Below are 21,795 nucleotides of genomic sequence, written 5' to 3'. Positions count from 1 at the left end.
AATAATACCCATTTGGAATCCTGAGCAGAGAACACAGAGTTCACTAACTGGACCTTAACATAAAAATAGCAACCACCACCTAACCTCAGATACCCCACCCCCCCACAAAATGCCTCAGTTGGCACAAAAACATTTTTATATCAGAGGTCTAGTGGAACCTATGGACCAGATAGTACCACTATGGACCAAGCAGTACAAAACTGGGTAGTTTCACCTGTGACATCTTCCAGCACAGCCTTAAGCCCAAAGCTTCCAATTAGCTGGCATTTCTGGAACACTCTCATTCCAGTCTTGCTCCCTGCTGATCTACCTACCAACCCTCTCGATTACGTAACTTGGAAGCCCTATTTGGCTGAACACAACCCACTGTATCCCTCAGCCTATTTCTGAATAGCTGCTGAACTTTGTTTCCTCTCAAGAACACTCCTGTTCTGAGCTGCCCTCATAAAGAGGTTCTTTCTTTCACTGGTCATGCACCCCAGCACTGAGATATGACCACTAGCTTGTGGAAAATCCCTGACTATTATAAATTTTGGGGAGCTATATTTAAGGAAAATATTATAAAATTACAAATACAAACATTTTCTGATACTTCTCTCTTTCCCCTTGCAGGTCACTCTGTCACATTCATTGAAGACATAGGAAACCTCTACATGACTACAATATGAAGGAAGGGGTGAATCATCTAAAACTCCAGCTTCCAAGATCTTTTCCTTCCTCAATGCCAATGAGTTTCACCACACAGCATTTGAGAAAACCACTACTTGGTCACCCAATGGACCTTTTCATAATTAGCAACTGTTCCAACTCTGAAATCCTAAATTTAAAATGCCCATTTTTGGGGCGCCTGGGTGGCTCAGTCGGTTAAGTGTCCGACTTCAGCCCAGGTCATGATCTCACGGTTCGTGAGTTCGAGCCCCATGTCGGGCTCTGTGCTGACAGATAGCTCAGAGCCTGGAGCCTCCTTCAGATTCTATGTCTCCCTCTCTCTGACCCTCCCCTGCTCACGCGGTCTCTCTCTCTCTCTCTCTCAGAAACAAATAAAACATTAAAAAAAAAATTTAAAATGCCCATTCTCTGACTACAACTCCCTGTCATGTAAAAGATCTCCATTAACTTTTTTTCCATTTGATCAGCTCCCCTCTGACATTACTTCCTTTCTCTTCCTGACTATATACTGGGCCACTAAGTAGGGTGGTGTGAGGCACGTAGGGTAAAAATTTAAGGAGGCACTTATGTTCACGGTCATGCAAGTACAGGGTATACATTATGTGTCATGACATATTCCTTTAACTTCTCACCATTACACCGAACCTTCTTGAACCCTTGCTGTTCTTTTTTTTTTTTTTTAACTTTTTTTTTTTTTTTTTAATGTTTTATTTCTAGGAGAGAGAGAGAGACAGCGTGAGCAGGGGAGGGTCAGAGAGAGAGGGAGTCACAGACTGAAACAGGCTCCAGGCTCTGAGCTGGCAGTCAGCACAGAGCCCGACGCGGGGCTCGAACCCACGAACCGCGAGATCATGACCCAAGCGAAAGTCGGACGCTTAACCGACTAAGCCACCCAGGCGCCCCGAACCCTTGCTGTTCTGTCCACAAGCTCTGTAAAACCACAGACGTTGGTTTGGGGCCACCCAACATTCAATGTCTCTCCCAAGCAACTGAATATGACTGAGCAAGTGACATACTACGACAGATGAGGGAAAATACAAAGTACTGAGCCTCTGGGGCACCTGGGTGGCTTAGCTGGTTAAGCATCCGACTTTTGCTTCGGTCATGATCTCGCGGTTCGTGGGTTCGAGCCCCGCGTCGGGCTCTGTGCTGACTGCCAGCTCAGAGCCTGGAGCCTGATTCGGAGTCTGTGTCTCCCTCTCTCTATGACCCTCCCCTGCTCACGCTGTCTCTCTGTCTCCTAGAAATAAATAAAAATATTAAAAAAACAAAAAAAACCCATAAAAACAAAGTACTGAGCCTCATTCCAAGTCAGCCCTCAACTCTACCAGCAATCCTCTCTCACGTTTATAGATGACTGTTTTATCTCCTCCCTGCAGCAGTATAGCAGACACTGTTAGTTGCCAGCTCAATTAATACCCATTCCCTTCCTTAGTCATAGCATCTCAATTTATTGCAAGTGGCAATATGCCCAGCTAAAAGACACTGTCATTTCAGCCATGGGAAGCCAATAGGGTATAAACTGAAGTTGGGTAGGTCTTCTAGTAAAGCTCCTTAAAAGCAAAACCGATGACAGAAGACAAACTGCTGTGTACCTGTTGTGCTCTTTTTTACCCTTTCCTTTCTCAACCCTTGCTTTCTGCCTGGAACATGCATCTTGGGACATGTGGCATTTTGAAGACGGAAGACATTATAAGGATGGCAGAGCAAAAAAAAAAAAAAAAAAAAAAAAAAAAAAAAAAAAAAAAAAAAAAAAAAAAAAAAAAAAAAAAAAAAAAAAAAAAAAAAAAAAAAAAAAAAAAAAAATAAAAAAAAAAAAAAAAAAAAAAAAAAAAAAAAAAAAAAAAGAGCTGGGTTCTTTGTGACAGCAAGAGCTCCAGATCAGCCCTGGGAGGATGGCATACCTCCATCTCTATGTGAAAGAAAAACTTTATCCAGTTTCAGGCACCACTATTTCTGCTCAAACATAACTTCTACCTGGTAATGAAGACAGTCATTCCAAATTTCCAATGCTCCCTTAAAGTCTTATTCCTGCCTTCCACTGAAAAATATCAAGGTTAGGGAGCCTGGGCAGCTCAGTCAGTTAGGCACCAGAGTTTTGGTTTCAGCTCAGGTCATGATCTCATGGTTTTGTGTGACTGAGCCCCAAGTCAGGCTCTGCTGACAGCAAGGAGCTTGCTTGGGATTCTCTCTCCCTCACTCCTCTCCTGCTCCCCCATACACTCTCTCTCTCTCAAAATAAATAAATAAACTTTAGGGGAAAAAAATCAAGGTCATCACATGCTAAAGCACTGATATTCCTGCCTTCAGGACTTCATTTCCCTCCTATCTCAGTAACTTTCTTCTGTCCAAAGTAAAACATTGTAACCAGGCTTAGCTAAACTCACCTTGTGCTTCCTTAGAATATCATGCTAACATCCCTTCTCTCTTCACTGTAGGTAACATCTCCCTGTCTCCCCATTCTGGCCATAAAGATACCTAAATCTCTAGCTTTAAAAAACAAAAACAAAAACCTCACAATAATCTTTCCAACCCCACGACTCCCGTTAACTATCATCCTAGGTCTTTCCTTTCTTTTTATGCAAAAAAAAAAGTGGAGGCCGGGTGTGCCAGCTTCTCTCTCCAACTGTCCATATACCAGCCCACAGACGACTTCCCGGGGACCTCTCTCATTCTCCCAAACCATGTCGCCCTGCCAGAGCCTCTGCACCCCTGGTTTTATTCTCTGCAGCGGTAGGGGCTGTAATAACCCCTTGTGAATAACCTCCTCTCAGGTCCGCACCGTCCAGGCTGGCCTCCTTCCTCTCTCCTCATCGGTCAGCTCGTTTTCCTTAGTGTCGGCGGTGTTAAGCCCAAGGAAGGAAGGAGACCAGGGGCTCAGAACAGGGGAGATAAGCTGTCTTAACTGAACACGCTCAAATGTAAGGGACAGTCCAGGAGAGTGAGGGGGACAGGGAACCGACCTGTCCTCTGGACGCGCCGACACCAGGACGTCCACGCACTGGAGCAAGCATGGTGAGGAAAACTGCCCCAAGGCTTCTCCAGGTGCCCTGGGGTGGAGCAGTCAGGCTCGCGTCCTCGCCCAGAGCGCATGCGTGGGCCACCTGCGGGAGGGCTGCGCCTGCGCAACAGGCCGCACGTGCCTGCCGCGTGGAGCTTATAAATGTGGGAGCCAAGGCCCAGCTGTCAGAGACATTCCAGGTCGCGTCGGTTTAGAGTAGGTGGGCGTACCGAACACGGGGGTGAGGGGTCGTCACGGAGGTCCGGTGAGGGATAGGTGCCGAGGGAGCGGAGAAGGCCGGCTGGCAGGACTGGGAGCGGGTGTGAGACGTGGGTAAAGAGAAGCTGGGTCCCCCGGGATGGGCGCCTCTGTACCTGGGAAGGGGCGGGGTGGGCAAGGCGAAGAGGCTGAGGACAAGGGTGCTGCAGGCTTGACCTAAGCGGCGGCCCTCCAGTGGAGCTCCTGGGCACAGCCCGTCACGTTCGAGGCGCTGTGCACGTTGTCTCCTGGCCTCCGTCTTCCCTCCTTGCTGCTGCTGCTGCTGCTGCTGCTGCTGCTCAGGGAGCCAAAGCTTGTTTGGGCGAGATGCGGCCGGGCTCGTGGACAGCGCTGCCCGGGTCCCCAACACGGCGCCGCGCAGCCCTGTGTCCACCATCCCAGACCAGCCAGAAGAGAAGTGAGGACCCTGCCACCCAGACTTGGAAGTCTTAAAGGAAACTGGGACGGCTTCTCCCCTAACGGCAGTGTATGGAGCTGCGTACGACTGCCCTTTCCTAAGAACGCCCACCTGTTTTTCAGCCTAGGAAATGAGAGCCTTTTCAGAAAACAGTGCACATTTTGAGGCCAGTAATGCCAGACCCTTTTTTACGTGCACGCCACGGGCCGCAGCCTACCTGAGTCCCTGGTGCCAGAATCCCACCTACAATCCATCCTCTGTTCCTGGGGCAGGTGAGAAATCCAAAACGTTCTGCGTGGTTAGAGACCCTACCCCTAAAGCAGTGCCTAAGGTTTTCTTATTATTAATCCGTGATCTCCCTTTCCCTACCGTGTCCTGACACAAAAGGGATTATAGCAGCACATAGGGCCAGTGTTTGAAGTTCACTTCAAAATTTGAAGGCAAAATCTGAATTCTAGCTATATGCCAGTTATTCTGCTAAATACGGGAAATAGGTTCTCTCATTTGACCTCCACAACCCGATGAACTAGGTATTATCGTGTCTTTGACAGATGAGGGAACTGAGGCCCAGAGTCTGGGACTTACCCAGTTACACAGGAGTCAACCAAAATTTTATGAAACCAGTCTAGTAGAGGGACCTAGAGCTCCTAGTCCCTGTAAGTTTTTCAACAGGGCCTAAAGATTCTAAAAGCTATTATAGGAAAGTCAAAAAAGTATTCTGGGAGAAGTATGGCAAAACTGAAACGTTTGGGAGGTGGACACTTCATGCGTTATAGGGTGGGAGAGGGCTGTAGGTAGTGCAGGAGGATCCATGGGTGATCTCCCTTCTCACACCTCCAGTAGCAAAGACAATGTCTACTCTTCTGTGTACCCTCTTGCAGATAAAACATGCTGTGTATCTTATATAACTGTTTGCCAAGGAGAGAACTAGGTGTGATAAGGACTGCTTTTGAGTTCATCAGTAACTGGTGCCACATTAGTAGAATTTTTAGTCCAAGGAGCTCCTGGTGGCAGCCGTTTTAGAGTTATAGTGTGAGCAATACAAATTTGCCAGCATGTGGCCTATGGACTTCAGCTCCTCACCATGTCTTCAGCAAGACTGCTTACCTGACATATTTTGGACTTGGACCTCCACATGAGCTAGTTCCTTAAAGAAATTTTTTATATATAAGCATTCCATTAGCCCTGTTTCTCTGGTGATCCCCTAATTAATACAGATGTTGAATTGTGATTTTGGATAGGTGGATGAAGGAATTATATAAGGAAAACTCTTGAGGTCAGAGGGTGGGAAATTCCTGAGGAAAAAATGCATATTGTATCTTAAACTGTCTTTGAATTAAAAAGCTGAGATTCTATACTCATGCAGTATGTTCTTGTGATTCACTTTCAGGTTTGTTTGTTTATTTATATTTAATTTTTTTAAAGTTTATTTTGAGAGAGAGCCCTTGCACAAGCAGGAGAGCGGCAGAGAGAGAATCCCAAGCAGACTCCATGCTGTCAGTGCAGAGCCAGAGGCAGGCTTGATCTCATCAACTGAGATCATGACCTGAGCCAAAATCAAGAGTCAGACACCTAACCAACTGAGTCACCCAGGCGCCCCTCACCTTCAGGTTTAAAATATTTTTCCTGTGAGTTGTGGTTTAGAATTAAAGTGATGAGTACTGGAAGATTTGTTGCTTATTTGCTTATTTGTTTTAATTGCAACCAAACTCAGAGATTTTAGTGAATAAAAGAAATAGGATTTACTGTCTTGAGTAACCTAAAATTCCAAGAAAGAAGCCACTTCAGGCTGGCTAAATTGGGAATCAAAAGATATAATCCATATTAGTATCTATTTCCCTTTATTTCTAGGTTTTGACTTTCTCTATATTGATCTCACACTTAGCCATTTCAACGTGGCAAAGATGGTTACAGCATTTCTAGGTCTGTAGTGATTTTATGGCTTGGGATCCCAGAGAAGAGCCCTCTCTTCCAGTAGATTCAATGAGTTCCAAAACTCACTCTCAGTGGTCTGGCTTTGTCACATGCCCTTCTTTGTTCTACTTACCAAGCCAGGAGTATGGTCTAGTCTCCTTTACCAGTCTAGGTTATATGCCCCATGTTGAAGGTGTATAAGCCAGTCATATTCCATTTGGACATAGAAGGTCTCTCCTTTTCCAAAGGAGCTTGAAGGGCCTATTGCCAAAAGAAGAATGGATGCCAGTACAGAAAGATGTTGACTATAGATTCACTGAAGATAATTTACATCATTTTTGGATAAAGTTAGTTAAGTAGGAAATGGGAGGAATGTATTAGAACTTGTCGTATAACTGAATAAAATTGTGTATTAAACAGCATGTCTGTCATACCCAAGGTTGTAGAGATGTTCCTTGGGGGGATATAACATGAGTTCAGTTGAGCAAGTGGACTCAAAGCATCCTTGGTTGTATTAACCTACAGGGCAGATTATTGTGGCTCATTTTTAACCTAGTCATTTTGACTAGAAATTGATCATAATGGGAGGCATAACTACTCCATGAATACCAGAACATCTCTTCACTTGAAACTGGCTTAAATTATTTTTATTTTGTTGAAAAAGTAACCAAATGCAAGGCTCCTGGGTGGCTCAGTTGGTTGAGCACCTGACTTGTGATTTCGGCTCAGGTCATGAACCCAAGGTCGTGAGATAGAGCATCATATCGGGCTACACGCTGATCACAGAGCCTGCTTAAGATTCTCTCTCTCCCTCTTCCCCTCTCCCCTGCTGTCACACCTGCCCTCTCAAGAAAGGAAGGAAGGAAGAAAAGAAAGTAACCAAATGTATAGGGCTAAAAATTAAAATAGCATACAAATAAGGAATTAAGTCTTTCTTTAAAAATTTTTTTTTTTACCATTTATTTGTTTTTGAGAGACAGAGTGAGACAGAGCATGAGTTGGGGAGGGGCAGAGAGGGGAGGCAGACACAGAATCCAAAGCAGGCTCCAGGCTCCGAGCTGTCAGTACAGAACCTGACACTGGACTCAAACTCACGGACCGTGATCATGACCTGAGCTGAAGTTGGATGCTTAACCAACTGAGCCACCCAAGGCACCCCACCCCTCTTTATCTATCTATCTATCTATCTATCTATCTATCTATCTATCTATCTATCTATCTATCATCTATTTTTGAGGGAGAAAGAGAGAAAGGGAGAGAGAGGGGCAGAGAGAGAGAAGGAAACACAGAATCGGAGGCAAGCTCCAGGCTGTGAGCTCTCAGCACAGAGATCATGACCTGAGCTGAAGTTGGACACTTATGACAGAGCTACTCAGGCACCCCTCTTCCCTCTTAATCTCTTTTTGCAGTCTCCCAGTACCTTACCCAAGGCAGAAAATATTGCCAGTGATTTCGGTATCTTCCCAGATATATTCTATGCATATTCAAGGATCTCTACCTCTATTTAGTAGACTTTATTTTATAGAGCAGCTTTAGGTTCATAGCAAAATGGAGCAGAAGGCAGAAAGACATCTCATATGTTCTCCATAATGCATAGCTTCTCCGGTTATCAACATCCCTCACCAGAGTGGTACATTTGTCATAATTAGTGAACCTACAATGATACATTATCACCCAAAGCTCACCTTAGGGTGTGCTCTTAGAGCTGTATGTTCTATGGTTTTGGATAAATACATCATGAAATATATCCACCATTATAATGCCATTTTGAATAGTTTCACTGCCATAAAAATCCTTTGCCTATTCATGACTCCATTTTTTCTAACCCCTGGCAAACACTTATCTTTTTACTGGCTCCATAGCTTTGCCTATTCCAGAAAGTCATATCATTGGAATCATACAGTATGTAGCTTTTTAGATTGGCATTTTCTACATAGTAATATGCATTTAAAGTTTTCCTATATCTTGTTGATACTTGATAAGTCACTTGTTTTCGCTGCTGAATAATATTCCATTGTTTGAATTATGATACTTTATACATCCATTCATTACTGAAGGATACCTTGGTTTCTTCAGGTTTTCACCATATATTTAGTTTTGTAAGTAACTGCCAAACTTTCTTCCTTCCACACTATTTTGTACCATCTTACATTTCCACCAGCAAGCAGAGTTCCTCTTGCTCCATATCTTCACCAGATTGGGTATTGTCAGTGTTCAGGATTTAAGTATTCTGGTATCTTTATAGTATCACATTGCCTTAATTTGCATTTTCTTGATGGCACATGATGCAAAGCATGTTTTCATACGTTTATTTGGCAAGTTTTGTCTGTGTATTTTCTTTGGTGAGGTGTCTGTTAAGGTCTGCAGCCTCTTTTTTAATCAGGTTATTTTCTTTTTTTTTTTTAAGTTTATTTATTTATTTTGAGAGAGACAGGGGCAGCATAAGCAGGGGAGGGGCAGACAGGGTGGGAGAGAGAGAATCCCAAGCAGGCTTTGCACTGTTAGCATGAAGCCCCACTCTGGGCTTGAACTCATGAAACCATGAGATCATGACCTGAGCCCAAACCAAGAGTCAGATGCTTAACTGGCTGAGCCACCCAGGTACCCCTAATTGGGTTATGTTCTTAAATTTTTAAGGGTTCTTTGTATATTTTGGGTAACTGTCCTTTATAAGGTATGTCTTTTACCAATATTTTCTCCCAGTATGTGACTTTTCATTCAGTTGACAATATCAGTATCTTTTTCAGAGTTTTAAATTTTAATGAAGTCAGCTCTTCAGTTCTTTCTTGCATAAATCATGTCTGCCACTAGTATTGTACATAACAAGTCATCACTGTACTCAAGGACATACAGGTTTCTGTTATCTTCCAGGCCTTATAGTTTCTACATTTTACATAGAGGTTTGTGGTCCATTTTGAGTTAATTTTTGTGAAGGGTGTTTAAGGTCTGTTTTTAGGATCAGTTTTTGCACTGTATGTTCAGTTGTTCCAGGATGATTTGTTGAAAAGACTGTCTTTGCTCCATTGTATTGTCTTTGCTCCTTTGTCAAACATTGGTTAGTTACAAGGTCTGAGTGTGGGCTCTCTATTCTATCCTGTTGATTTGTTTATAATTTCGTAATTGTTTGGTAGATTTCAGTGGGCCTTTCTGGGCCTGCACTTTTAGTTCTGGAAGGTTATCAGTTAGTTGATTCATTTTCTTGAATAGATACAGGTCTATGCAGATGTCCATTTCTATTTGTGTGAGTCTCACAAACTTGTCTTTCAAGGAATTGGTCCATTTTGTGTAGGTTATGAAAGTTGTGGTAACAGAGTTCATAGTATTCCTTTCATCTTTTTAATGTCCATGGCATCCTCTTTCATTTCTGACACTAGTCATTTGTGTCTTCCCCTTTTTTACTCAGTAAGCTGGCTGAAGGTTTATCAACTTTATTGATCTTTCCAAATAACCAGCTTTTTGTTTTGTTTTGTTTTTGTATTGATTCTGTTGTCAATTTCATTAATTCTGCTTTAATTTTTATTTTCTTATTCCTTGAACTTAATTTGCTGTTTATTTTCTAATTTCTGAAGATAGAGGCTATATGATTGATTTTCAAATCTTTTCAATTTTGTAAATTTCCCCCTAAGCATTACTTCCCTGTCATCTGACAAATTTTGACAAGTTCTATTTCATTTAGTTCAAAATCTTTTTTTTAAGTAGGCTTTGTGCGTATCACAGAGCCCATTGCCAGGCTTAAACTCATGACCCTGATATCAAGACCTGAAGTGAGACCAAGAGTTGGATATTTAGCTGACTGAGCCACCCAGGCACTCCTAGCTCAAAATCTTTATATTTCCCCTGAAATTTCTTCATTGACTCAGGGTTACTTAGTATTTAATCTCAAAGTATTAGGGGATTTTACAGCTATCCTTGTTTTCTATATTCAGCTGTAGGCTAAGAGGAGATACTGTATGATTAATATACTTTTTAATTTGCAAAAGTGTTTTTATGGCCCACAGTATATACTGTCTTGGTGAATGCTCCATGTAGGTGTGAGCTGCGTATTCTGTTGGATGAAGTAGTCTGTGGATGTCCCTTATTTGCAGTGGGTTAAGGGTACTGTTGAGTTCAGCTGTCCTTACTGATTTTTTCCTGCTGCATTTGTCCTATTCTGACACAGGAGTACTAAAATCTCCTAGTGGTAATAGTGAGTTATTCTATTTCCTTGTGTACTTCCATCACTTTTAAGGGCCTCACATAGTTTCACCCTCTGTAAAGGGCATGCACTTTAGGGAGGGATTGTTATGTTTCAGTGAAGAATTGATGTTTCATGTAATGCCACTCTTTACCCCTGGTCACTTTCCTTGATCTGAAGTCTGCTCTGTCTGAAAGAAAGACAGCATGTCCACTTTCTTTTGATTAGTATTAGCATGGTACATCTTTATTCATCCCTGTATTCATAGTTAAAGTGGATTTTTTATTTGTAGACAACACAGTTTTTGCTTTTCACGATGTCTTATAATGTTTTATTGATTGCCAGGCATTCTGTACTGGATAAAAGGAAGTGCTCTAATTAGGCTTTTAGTGACATGATAAGTTATAGAGGTGGGACAGGGATCATAGTGCTATGGTTATAGGAGGGCTGTGATTTTAGGTCTCAGTTTTTTAGTGAGATTGTGCCTTTGGACTATAAACTGTGCCTCCTCCCATTAGGCAGGGAAGGTGGTCCGGGTGGGTTTGAGATAAGTATTTGCTTACACCCATTGAGGCTCTGGTCAACTAGCTTGTCCTGAGGTCTGGTGTTAGTGTTGGTTGGAGTTCTCCTTGTGTATGTCACAGGGTGGTCCTCTTCCCGCCTCTTCCTGAGGGATCTTTCTCCCAGATTTACTGTAAGAACCTGGTTGAACTACTGTAGATAAAATTCAAAAAAGCAAAGGGCAGGGGGAGGATTCCCTATGAATGGGTCCCTTTGAAGTTTTTAACTCTCAGATTTGTTCTCCTTGAGCCTGCAACTTGTCAGTAACAGTTCAGGCTTCCCTGTCCCACTACTAGTTCTCATGGAGTTTTTATCTCTTTGGTTTATGTTCCTCTAAGTTGTACTTATCTGCATTCACATATCTCTCCAACACTGGGGTAGAACTTTGCCTGTAACTTACTGCTATGAAGGGTCTGGGAAGAATTCTTGATTTTTTTCAGTTCAGCTTTTTACTGTTTGGAGTAAGTCACTTCCAAACTTCTTACATATCTAGAATCAGAAACTCTACCAGCTTTTAATAATAATTAGACATGCAGTACACATAGGTGTACAATTGAAATAGAGGGAGAGGCTCATGCTTTTATAAATAGGCTGATTTTGAGTATTAAATCCACTTTGCATCTATTGCCTCCTTTGTATAACAAGATGAATTAGTTTTCTTTTAACATTGGCCAACATTCCCCATTTCTCCCACCACCCAGCCCCTGGCAATGCCACCATTCTACTGTTTCTGAGTTCATCTTTTCTAGATTTTACATATAGGTGAGATGATACAGCATTTGACTTTCTTTGTACAACTGACTTCTCTTAGGAAAATGCCTTCAAGATCCATCTGTTGTCACAAGTGGGAAGATTTCCATTTAAAATACAAAAGGTTGGGGCACCTGAGTGGCTCAGTCAGTTAAGCATCTGACTTTGGCTCAGGTCATGATCTCGCAGTTTGTGAGTTCGAGCCCCATGTCAGGCTCTGTGCTGACAGCTCAGAGCCTGGAGTCTGCTTTGGATTCTGTGTGTGTCTCTCTCTCTGCCCCTCCCCTGCTTGCATTCTGTCTCTCTCCCTCTCAAAAATAAATAAAGAGTAAAAAAAAATTTTTTTTAAGGTGGTGGGGTGCACCTGGAAGGCTCAGTTCGTTGAGTGTCTGACTTTGGCTCAGGTTATGATCTTGCAGTTTGTGAGTTCAAGCCCTGTGCCTCGTTCTGTGCTGACATCTGGGAGCCTGGAGCCTGCTAAGGATTCTGTTTCTCCCATTCTGTCTCTCTACTCCCTCCCCCACTCACACTCTGGCTCTCTCTCAAAATTAAATAAACATTAAAAAAAAGTTTAAAGAAAAAAAAAGGTTTTAGAGTACCTGAGTGCCTCACTCACTTAAACATTGACTCGATTTCAGTTTAGGTCTTGATCTCAAGGATGTGAGTTCAGGTCCTGCATTGGGTTTTGTGCTGGGTGTGAAACCTACTTAAAGTGTGTGTGTGTGTCTGTGCGTGTGTGTATACACACGGATACGTATAAATTTATATTTATTACATATATCTTATATTTAATACATGTATATATGATATCTATTATATATATTACACACACACACACATATATAAAAGGTTTCGGTAGCAGTTGGAAGAAGTAGGGAAGGAGGAATTCCCAGAAAAGCGGAAAGAAGTTGGCCTGTGAGGAACCCACATATGGCTAGAGCCTATAGGCTTAGTGGGACAGGAAGACGATACAGATACAAATCAGATAATAAAGGGCTTTATGGCATCCTAAAGAATGGAGTCATTGTTCATCATTTCCTGAATGGCAGTGATAAGCCTTTCAAATACTGTGTCTGGAATGAGGAGGGATCACAGTTGAGTCAGAAAGATAATTCTGGGGGCACCTGGCTGGCTCATTTGGTAGAGCATCCGGCTCTTGGTGCTCAAGGTCATGAGTTTGAGCCCCACAGTTGGGTAATCGCTACGGTTGGGTGTAGAGATTACTTCAGGAAAAAAAAAAGATAATTCTGGAGGTAGTAGGGATTACAGACCTGTGAATGTCAGGGGGATGGGTCAAGGAAATTAATGAGGTAAAAACAAGGGAGAGGACTTCAAAGTTTTTTGCATGATAGCAGAAGAGGGAAGTTATTACAAAGAGTAGCCATAGATTTTGGCGATTAGTGAGTGATAAAATTTTAACACCTATATTTTTGCAGTGAGTGGCTGGATAGGGTCCTGTGGTAGATTCTACTGGCAGGGATCTGCCTCTATGGTATTTTGTTCTACTATATGATATGGTACAACATATGGTAGGAGGTTACCTGTGTCATGAGCTTTATTCTGTTGGTTTCTAACCTCTATAGACAGTGTTGAGTTCCCAAGCTGTGACTTATCTGTTTCCTTTCAATACAGGAAGCAACCCATAAGCTTGTATGTATAAATACATTAGGCCAGGTCCGAGAGGCATTTTGATGCAGTCTTAAACACTGAAATTGAGTTCAAAAGATCATCCTCACCATATTGAGTAAACTGTCTCATAAACACTGATCTGAGTATAATTTTTGCTTTTATATACTAAGTAGAAATTTTATCTTAATTTTGTCAGTTGTATACATCTGTTTTCCAAAAGCAAATGGCTTTCCTTAAATGAATTTGTATGAGAGAAGCGTGTCTGTCATTACTGGCACCATTGTACTGTTTACCCCTAAAGAGTGGAAAATGGGGAAAGATGTGTATATGAGTGAATGAATAGTGCTGAATGAACAGGTTTAGAAAGGCTTGTACATACAAAGGACTTTTGTTCTCCTTTGCTCTATAAGAGCTGACATAATTATTCTTTTTTCAGCCACAACAATCTGGAATTATGCTTAGTGGGTGCTTGGTCTCTTTGAAAAAGGGCCACTACTAAGTAGGGGTGATTCACGATATGCTATCTGATGGCCTGGCAACCAGTCAGAACAGATGCGTGCTCTTGTAGTGAAGGAGGGTGCAGGAGGCCTCACTGATGTGGTCATTGCCCTTTCACTTGTTGAATCCTGAGGGGAGAAGGTGGGGGCCATTAGCTACCAACTAGTGTGGAAGAAACTCCATATTTTAACAACTGGTGTGGCCACATGGCTGTGTACTGGCAGAATGTTGGGACTGGCTGCAGGAGACAGAGTCATTAACTACTGTATTCTCTTTTTAGGTTTTAGAAATGGAAGTCTGTATTTTCCATCTTCAGTGGTACTCAGTGACTATCCTGGCTTCCTTGTCCTCAGCCCCCATTGCCCACTACACTTAACTGAAGACCTAAGTTTTGTAACACAGCACAGTACCAGCACTGTAGTGCCTATAGAAAGAAAACAAAAAAAAAGAGACACTGAGACTGAACCTCAGCAGGCTGCAAATATGACTGAGAAACAAGATACCCCCTCAGAAGGTGAGATGGTGACCAGTATCCCTACTTCTGATATTGACATAGAAACAGACAACATTCCTAAGAAACAGATGGGGTTTTGTCTTCTGTTGCCCAGAAGAGGGAGCTACGTGGTGAGAGCGCTTCTAATAACAGCTTGTGTAGAACATCACCTCAGGAGACTTTGCATCTGAGGAAGAGAAAATGAGGCTAGAACAGAGCAAAGGATCCCCTGGAACGCAGTTTTGGAAGACTTTGAAGGAAACTATTCATTTGTATGACCTAGCTTATGGTAAAGCCATGCCAGAGAAGATGGTGCAGTACAATAGAATTACACAGAGTTCTTGGGAAAGTAGAGGTGTGCTTTTTAACCCTCATGAGGGTACAGAGGGCATTACATGTAAAGATGAAGAAAGCACTGTCTGGTTGGAGCAGTGTCCTGATGTAAGACATGATGATGTGGTGAAGTTGGGCTCCATCATGAATATGAACTTGGGTCAAGAAAAAAAAGAAAAAGACCATGTAACTGCCCCCAATTCCTGTCTTCTCCAGATGAAGCAAAAGACAGAGATGAAATCCAGGATACGCTGAATTCAAATCTGTGCCTATCTTCTGGAGATGGCAACAAGCTCCAGCAGGAAAGGACAGTCAGCTCCAGCAATAAAGCCACTGAAGACCTGGGCCTACAGTCCAAATCCCACAGTCCCCTTAGCATTGGAGAAAACATGTCAGATAATGGTAGTGTGGGCCATGGCTTCTCTGTGAATGTGGATGAAGTTGAAGTGATACAGAGTAGCAGTTACTGGGAGAATTATGTCCTTCCCCCATCTCACTGGCCCAGTTCAACCAGGTCGATGGAGGCATTCAGTGTGATATGAGCTGGTGGCAGGATGCAGAGCTGGAGAAATCCCCTGAGCAAATGCTTTCCAAACATGAGTCATCACTAACTAGACTACAAAACTAAGGGATCGCAGAGAAAGTCGATCAGGAATGGGAAATTGAACACAAATGAAGAAGAAATAACCATGAATGATGAGATTGAGGAGTATCATGAGAACTTCAAAAAGTGTGCCAAGATTAAAAAGACTGTGAAAGGCAAGAAGCAGAAAACCCTCAGCAATTTCTCAAGTGGTAATATAGTGTATTTATTGAAGAAAAATGCTGGCTTAAACCCTGTACTTCCCAAGGATTCAGAGGACTGTGAGTTTGAAGAGGAAGTTTAAGATGAAATGTAAGAGGTAGAATGCTTCTTTGAAGAAATTAGTCCACCAGACCCTGTGACTTCTTTGAAAGGAAGGATTTATTGCAAGGCCAGCAGGATAATCAGGATGCCACCTAAGTGGTCTCTCCCTCAACTTACTGTCTGGACCACCAGAAATAAGGACAGGTTAAAGCATGGTGAATATAAGATCATCCCTATGGTGTATAAGGTGACCGGACAGGATGGCAGGCTCCAAAGGGAACATACAATGGCCATGCAGGAGGGACTGGACTCCAAGAGAGCCTCTCACAAGTCATGGGAATGTAAGTGACTAATGGGCTGATCCTATTTGGTTGTCTGTGGTGCTTCTGTACTGGGTCCTGGATGCAAAGGCAGCCATAGACCAATAATATTTCTGCATTTTGAAAGTATGTTCTTAAACAACTGTAGGTGCCCATGTGTGTAGGATTGGCAGAGATCCCGTTTGAGGTCCTGCATTCTAGAAATCATAATGTAATTTGAAACAAAGAGCTGTGGCAGATGATGGAGAGCTGAGCGGTCGTAAAGGACAGTGGGGTTGAGAGAAAAGGACATTGATGTAGGTGCAGTTGCTGAGAATGGGCAGTCCATGTGGAGGCAGTGAATTGTGAAACACATTTGGGGACTGTGGTGTGGAGTGGGAATGGAGACCGTAGCGTGAGCTCATCAAATGGGCAGTCTGGGCAGGTCAAGTGTGTTCCAGGGTTTGAGCCTGAGACCAGCAGGCCAGAGGGGAGACCTGAGAGGAGTTGAGAAAGTAGGTCTAAGCAGAATGGGCTACAGTAGTAATTTTCCTTTTTAGATGTTTGTCCTCTAGGCAATAAGGATTTGCCACAGCAAACTGAATAGAGAAAGTACAGGAAGAAGTATGCTCTAGGAATCTTCAGCTGGCAGTGCAGTGTAGGAGGAATTTGAACTCTGCCTATATGGCTGAAACCCCTGTATATAGTCAGTTTTAGTGAACACTGGATATAAAGAGTGATGAAGGTCCTAACTCACATGGGAGTAAAAGATCTACATCTCAGTGAATTTATTAATGAAATTGATTCCTTAAGAATAAAAGGCTGGGGTTTGAACTTGAGCATCTAGAGAAAATGGTAACGTCTGTGGAAAAGTAAACTTGGGAAGGGAATTTGTTTTGCTCTATTGTGTGGTTGTCGGGGGGGAGGATTGGACCAGCAGGTCATGCACACCTAGTTGAAGCTGGCGTTTGGACCACCGTATTTTTAGGGAGGGGGCTCAAATGAGTGGGAAGGACCCAAAATAGAGCCTGGGGGATGATTCTATCTGGGGTACAAAAATGAAATCAAGTAGGTAAGGGATGAATGGGATGCATAAAGACCCCTAGGAAATTTAATTTTCAGTCTTAGCTCCTAAACCAGAACACTGGCCATCTTACCTTTAGTCTTCTTAAAGACTCATTTGCCTCTGCTGTCATTTCTCATCAGTGTGTAGGAATCAGTTTTTTCCATCCTATCACAGCCCTGTGAAGAAGACAACTTTAATTTACTCTTGGTAATGCAGTCAAGATGGTAATATTCAGGCTGAAATCTCTAGATTGTGTCTATTATATTTTTTATTGCTAAGGACTATAGAATGATAGAATAAGATCTTGAAAAATAGGTTTTCTTGAAAGATGTGTTTTTATGTTTTTTTCCATTTTTTAAGCAATTTGGGTTATTTAATGTATGAATCACTTCTTTCCTCAGATAACTGTGAGAAATGGAAAAGCAAGGTACCTTAAAAGTTTCAAACAGATTTGAAGCAGATGCTGTAAAGTTTAGGAAACAGCCAGCAGGTACAGAGTTGGTATCTATCCTGTGTCCAGTTTTGGTGTCTCATTGATAGGGCTTTGTTTGGGGTTTCATACTCAGTGCATGTTCTGTCCTCTAAAACTAACATTGCTTGTGGGCAGTGAAAATGGCAGCATCCTAACTGGGTAGTAGACTTGTATCTATAGATCTTTGCTTACAAGCAGATTGGAGGCAAAGCCTTTTATTCTGTGGAATGTCATTCTTGTATCAGTTTTCCACATTTAATTCCCAGTGTTGTTCTGGTAGTCTGTTGTGGGTTATATGGGATTTTTTAAGTTATCCTATCGGTTCAGTCAAAGTATCCCAGTTTAGAGCTGGGCACTGGAAGTTCAGGATCTTCCTTAAGGGTCTAGTAGTTTGACAGGCTTCTTGTCACACGGAGTCTTGGCATTGAGTATCCCTGACACACTTTCAACTCCTAGGCCCAGGGTGTCAGGGAGCAAGTGGTTATTGGCCTTTTAAATGGGCCATTCTTGCCTTGCAGTGGTCATAAAGTAAAGACTGATAATCATGCTCAGGCAAAATGTTAAGACCTTCCTTTAACTTTATCCTAAAGATGAAAATTAAAGATATTAGTAATGATTCTCTGTATGGGATATCTTGAGTTTGTTATACAGTTGATTTTAGGAACTGTATTGTTCTATTATTTTACAGGAAACAAATACTGAGTTCCAGCTACATAAAAGAACTAATTGTTGCATCATTATGGTGGTTTAGAACATGTGATCACCCCTTGATTTAATCTAATAAAGCTGTTATACCAACAAACAAGAAAATGTGACTCTGTAAAGCCTTTGGAATTAAAAGATATAAAACAGCAAATAAATTGAATTGCATATGTGTGTCTTTTTTTTTTTTTTAATTTTTTTTAAATGTTTTATTTATTTCTAGGAGAGAGAGAGACAGCGTGAGCAGGTGAGGGTCAGAGAGAGAGGGAGTCACAGACTGAAGCAGGCTCCAGGCTCTGAGCTGGCATTTAGCACATAGCCCGACACGGGGCCCGAACCCACGAACCGCGAGATCATGACCTAAGCGAAAGTCGGACGCTTAACCGACTAAGCCACCCAGGCACCCCTGATTCTTAAGCGTTTTCTTCCCTTCTCAAAATGGCCACATCACTGGAAACACCAACAAAGTTGGGTCATTCATGAATACTTCTACCATGTATATTATGGTCTTATAATCCCCAGGGACCTTTATATATGGGGAAAAGGATGGCAGCGTTGAAGATACAATAAATAGATGGATTCCCCATGAACAGGAACTGCCCTGAAGAGAGAGACAGTATTCATTTTTTATAAATGGAAACCAGGCATATAGTAGATCCACTGATGGGTATGTCCAGTGCGGGCTGAAGGGTGGGTTTGTAGTATATGTTATTTACTTCCGATGTGCACTCGTAGAAACACAGGAAACTTTAGGCAAACAAGAGTTCCTTATACTCAGAACCTATGACCTAGATAGTAAATTTGTGGAACCAGTCTTCTCCCAATAAAAGGTACAGGTTAAGTCTGTGACTAGGTGTCAGTGTTTACATGTGGATGAAAGCTGTCCTAAGGGTATTTGTAAGGTATAGGTATTTGGCAGATATGGAGAGGCTAGGGTTACCTCTTGGAAGGACTGAGTGATTGTATCGGCAATATTTTAATAGATATAGATAGGTCCACTCAATATTGCCTGTAAGTTGTTCAGTGAGGAGTTTTAAATATATATGTATATTTTTACTATATTTTTTTATATTTTTAACTCCCTATGGTAACAAAGTACCTCTCAAGATGGATTAAGGAGATAGTAAAAAGTGATGGCACTGCATGTTTTCAGATGAGATGCAAAAAGGCAAGCAAAAGATGATACAGTTTCTAAAGCTGGTCTTATGCAAAGATCTGTGACTTATCTCCTGCCTAAGCCCTATTTAAAAGATTGAGTAGATACTCTAGGAGAATATCTGTGACCTCTATCCTCACCCATGGCTGGATTCTCCTATGTTCTAGTAACACCTGCATTTTCACTTTCATAGCCCATTATGTATGCAACGTGACACAGGAAAGTTACAACGCTTATACCCTTGAGACCATGTATTCCTTAGGGCTATAGATTATGGTCTCCAATACAGTATCCATGGAATAGTTAGTACAGAGCCTGGCATGTCATATGCACTCAAATATTTGTGAATGAATGGCCTAGTATCAATTTAAATGGACAGTTTTGTTCTTGGCACTGTTCCCACCATCATTCCAAGCCCAGAACATAACTGAAATGGGAAAGCTAAGTTAGGAATGCTTTGGCTGGAGTAACTGAACAATAAGGAACACTTGAGTCCAGATAATCCAACTCTTGAGCTTATTTGGGAACTACAGGAAGGCATTCCACTACTCTACCTCCCCACCAACAGTTCTGATTCATTCAAATTCCAACAGTCTGATTCATTCACATACAAGTCCCCATGAGAAGATTAAGGAGTGTAGCTTTTCATTAATGTGTTAATATGAGTTGAATCTGATTGCTTTTTTGACATCTGTGAAATAGGAGTTTGAAGTGTGGGTGAACTAATTTAAGACACTTAAATGGACCATAACTGGGGCTCTCTCGCTAGTAGGAAGATGTTGGACCCTGGAAGGCAGGGAAGATGGTAATGCCGGTATATGGAAGAGCTAACACAAAAAGAAGATGACAAGTTCAATGAACATTTTCCTGCCATGTAATCCTTCCTAAAGTCTTTATTCTAGAGGCTAGATGAGAAGCCAAGCATAGGTTTGGAAACTGGAGTCCAAAATGAAGGGTACATCCTGACATCACCTTCCCTTTCATTTTTCCAAATGGTTATTATACCCCATGGCACATTAAGTTCCTTAGGGTCAGACTCTGGCATGAAGATTTGTGTGCAGGGAGTGCTCTAATAGACAGTGCTTTGCGGAATAAAATCTCTGAAGGGGCAAAGAAAGCATGATTAAGCACAGGGAAGAAGTTTGGATGTGATAAAGCAAGAACAAAGACCTCAGCCAATCCCATTGGGAGCTCCTGAGCTGCCATGATCCTGCAGGGTTTTCTCAACTGGGGTAAGAGGCCACCCATATACCCATGGATTAACCAGTCACTGATACAGGATGGCCCTTGGAAAGGAAGCGTGACCTTGGGTACTGTGGCTTTAAGAAAGGTCAGTCCCTGGATAGGAGAAGTCAGTTGCAAGTTGTCAGGCTGTCAGCCATCCCAGCAGGTGGGAGGGTAAATACTTTAGTCCTCAAGTCAGTAGTGGGGAATTAGGGAAATACCATTAGCACAACACAGCATCCACTACAACTTCCAAATCAGGTTCCAACTGGAGCATGTAACCCTATTCACATTCTGTTAGAAGTCAAGTCTAGGGGCATCTGCGTGGCTCAGTTGGTTGAGTGTCTGACTGGCTAGGGTCATAATCTCATGGCTCAGAAGTTCGAATCCAACATCCGGCTCTGTGCTGGCAGTATAGTGACTGCTTGGAATTCCCTCCCTCTCGTCTCTGACCCTCCCCCACCTGGGCTTTCTGTTTGTCTGTCTCTCTCTGTCTTTCAAAAGAAATAAAAAAAAAAGTTGAGTCTAGAGGGGTGCCTGGGTGGCTCAGTGAGTTCAGTGTCTGACTCTTGATTTTGGCTCAGGTTATGATCCCATGGTCATGAGATTGAGTCCCATGTTGGGCTCAACTGAACATGGAGCCTTCTTAGGATTCTCTCTGTCCCTGCCCTGCTCGCACATGAACATGCACATGCAACTCTCTCTCAAAATAAACAAAGAAATAAACAAAGAAATAAAGTTGAGACTAGAACATGAAACAAGCTGGTCTCTGCCCTAAAGAAGCTTCCAGACACGTGGGGCAGTCACTAATTTCAACAAACGTAGTGGCTTAAAACAATAACCATTGACTTCTGGTTTCTGGGCCAGCATATGAAGAGATAAGAAATCTCTGTATTTAGATTTATGTTAGTTAATATATAGTATAGTATTGGTTTCAGGAATAGAAGGGAGGTAGGAGTCTTCACACTCTGTCCTAAGATGTAAAAAGAACTAAAAAATTACCAAATCTCCCTAATTTCATCAAAGAATAGAGGTCAAGGCAAAACCGCTGATCCAAAAATTGGAGAGGGAGGCAGATACGGAAAATCACAACTTCCCATGGCAGAAGCGTCTGTGGGAGACAGGATGTGTTACGGTAGGATACCGAATGTAACAAGTGGACCATTCGGGTGTTGATGTGAGAGGTGGGGTTGTGGGTATGTGGGGACACAGAATATATGGAAAATCTCTGTAGTTTCTGCTCAATTCCATTGTGAACTTAAAATGGCTGTAAAAAAAAGGAGTCTGAATTTTTAAAAAGATGAAAACTAAAAGCATCACCCTTTATTATC

General features: G+C 42.2%; 1 protein-coding gene and 1 long non-coding RNA gene across 4 annotated transcripts in view; one reads left to right on the top strand and one right to left on the bottom strand.

Annotated features, from left to right (window-relative positions):
• Positions 1-21,795, bottom strand: part of LOC120244561 (retinitis pigmentosa 9 protein-like) — a 55,177-nt gene that overhangs the window by 12,673 nt on the left and 20,709 nt on the right. Inside the window, exons 7-8 of one of the 3 annotated variants that reach the window (XR_005531569.1) lie at positions 17,002-17,086; positions 6,410-6,521 (exon numbers count right to left, since the gene is read on the bottom strand). Coding sequence is in view for 1 of the 3 variants with exons in the window: in XM_039251151.1 (XP_039107082.1) it covers positions 17,047-17,086 (40 nt within the window). In the remaining 2 variants the exon portion in view is untranslated. Of the gene's footprint in view, positions 1-6,409; positions 6,522-13,433; positions 13,452-17,001; positions 17,087-21,795 lie in introns of those variants that run through there. The other 2 variants (XM_039251151.1, XR_005531568.1) reach the window with 2 other exon arrangements.
• Positions 15,828-18,247, top strand: LOC120244562. Its single transcript, XR_005531570.1, has 3 exons — positions 15,828-15,886; positions 17,312-17,400; positions 18,071-18,247. It is a non-coding gene; the product is annotated as an uncharacterized LOC120244562 (long non-coding RNA).

The sequence above is a fragment of the Hyaena hyaena genome, unplaced genomic scaffold, assembly GCF_003009895.1.
Source record: "Hyaena hyaena isolate Hyena2069 unplaced genomic scaffold, ASM300989v1 scaffold_387, whole genome shotgun sequence".
NCBI classification, from domain to species: Eukaryota; Metazoa; Chordata; class Mammalia; order Carnivora; family Hyaenidae; genus Hyaena; species Hyaena hyaena.
The sequence above is the reverse complement of the archived record's forward strand: the minus strand, read 5'-3'. Positions and strand labels throughout refer to the sequence as shown.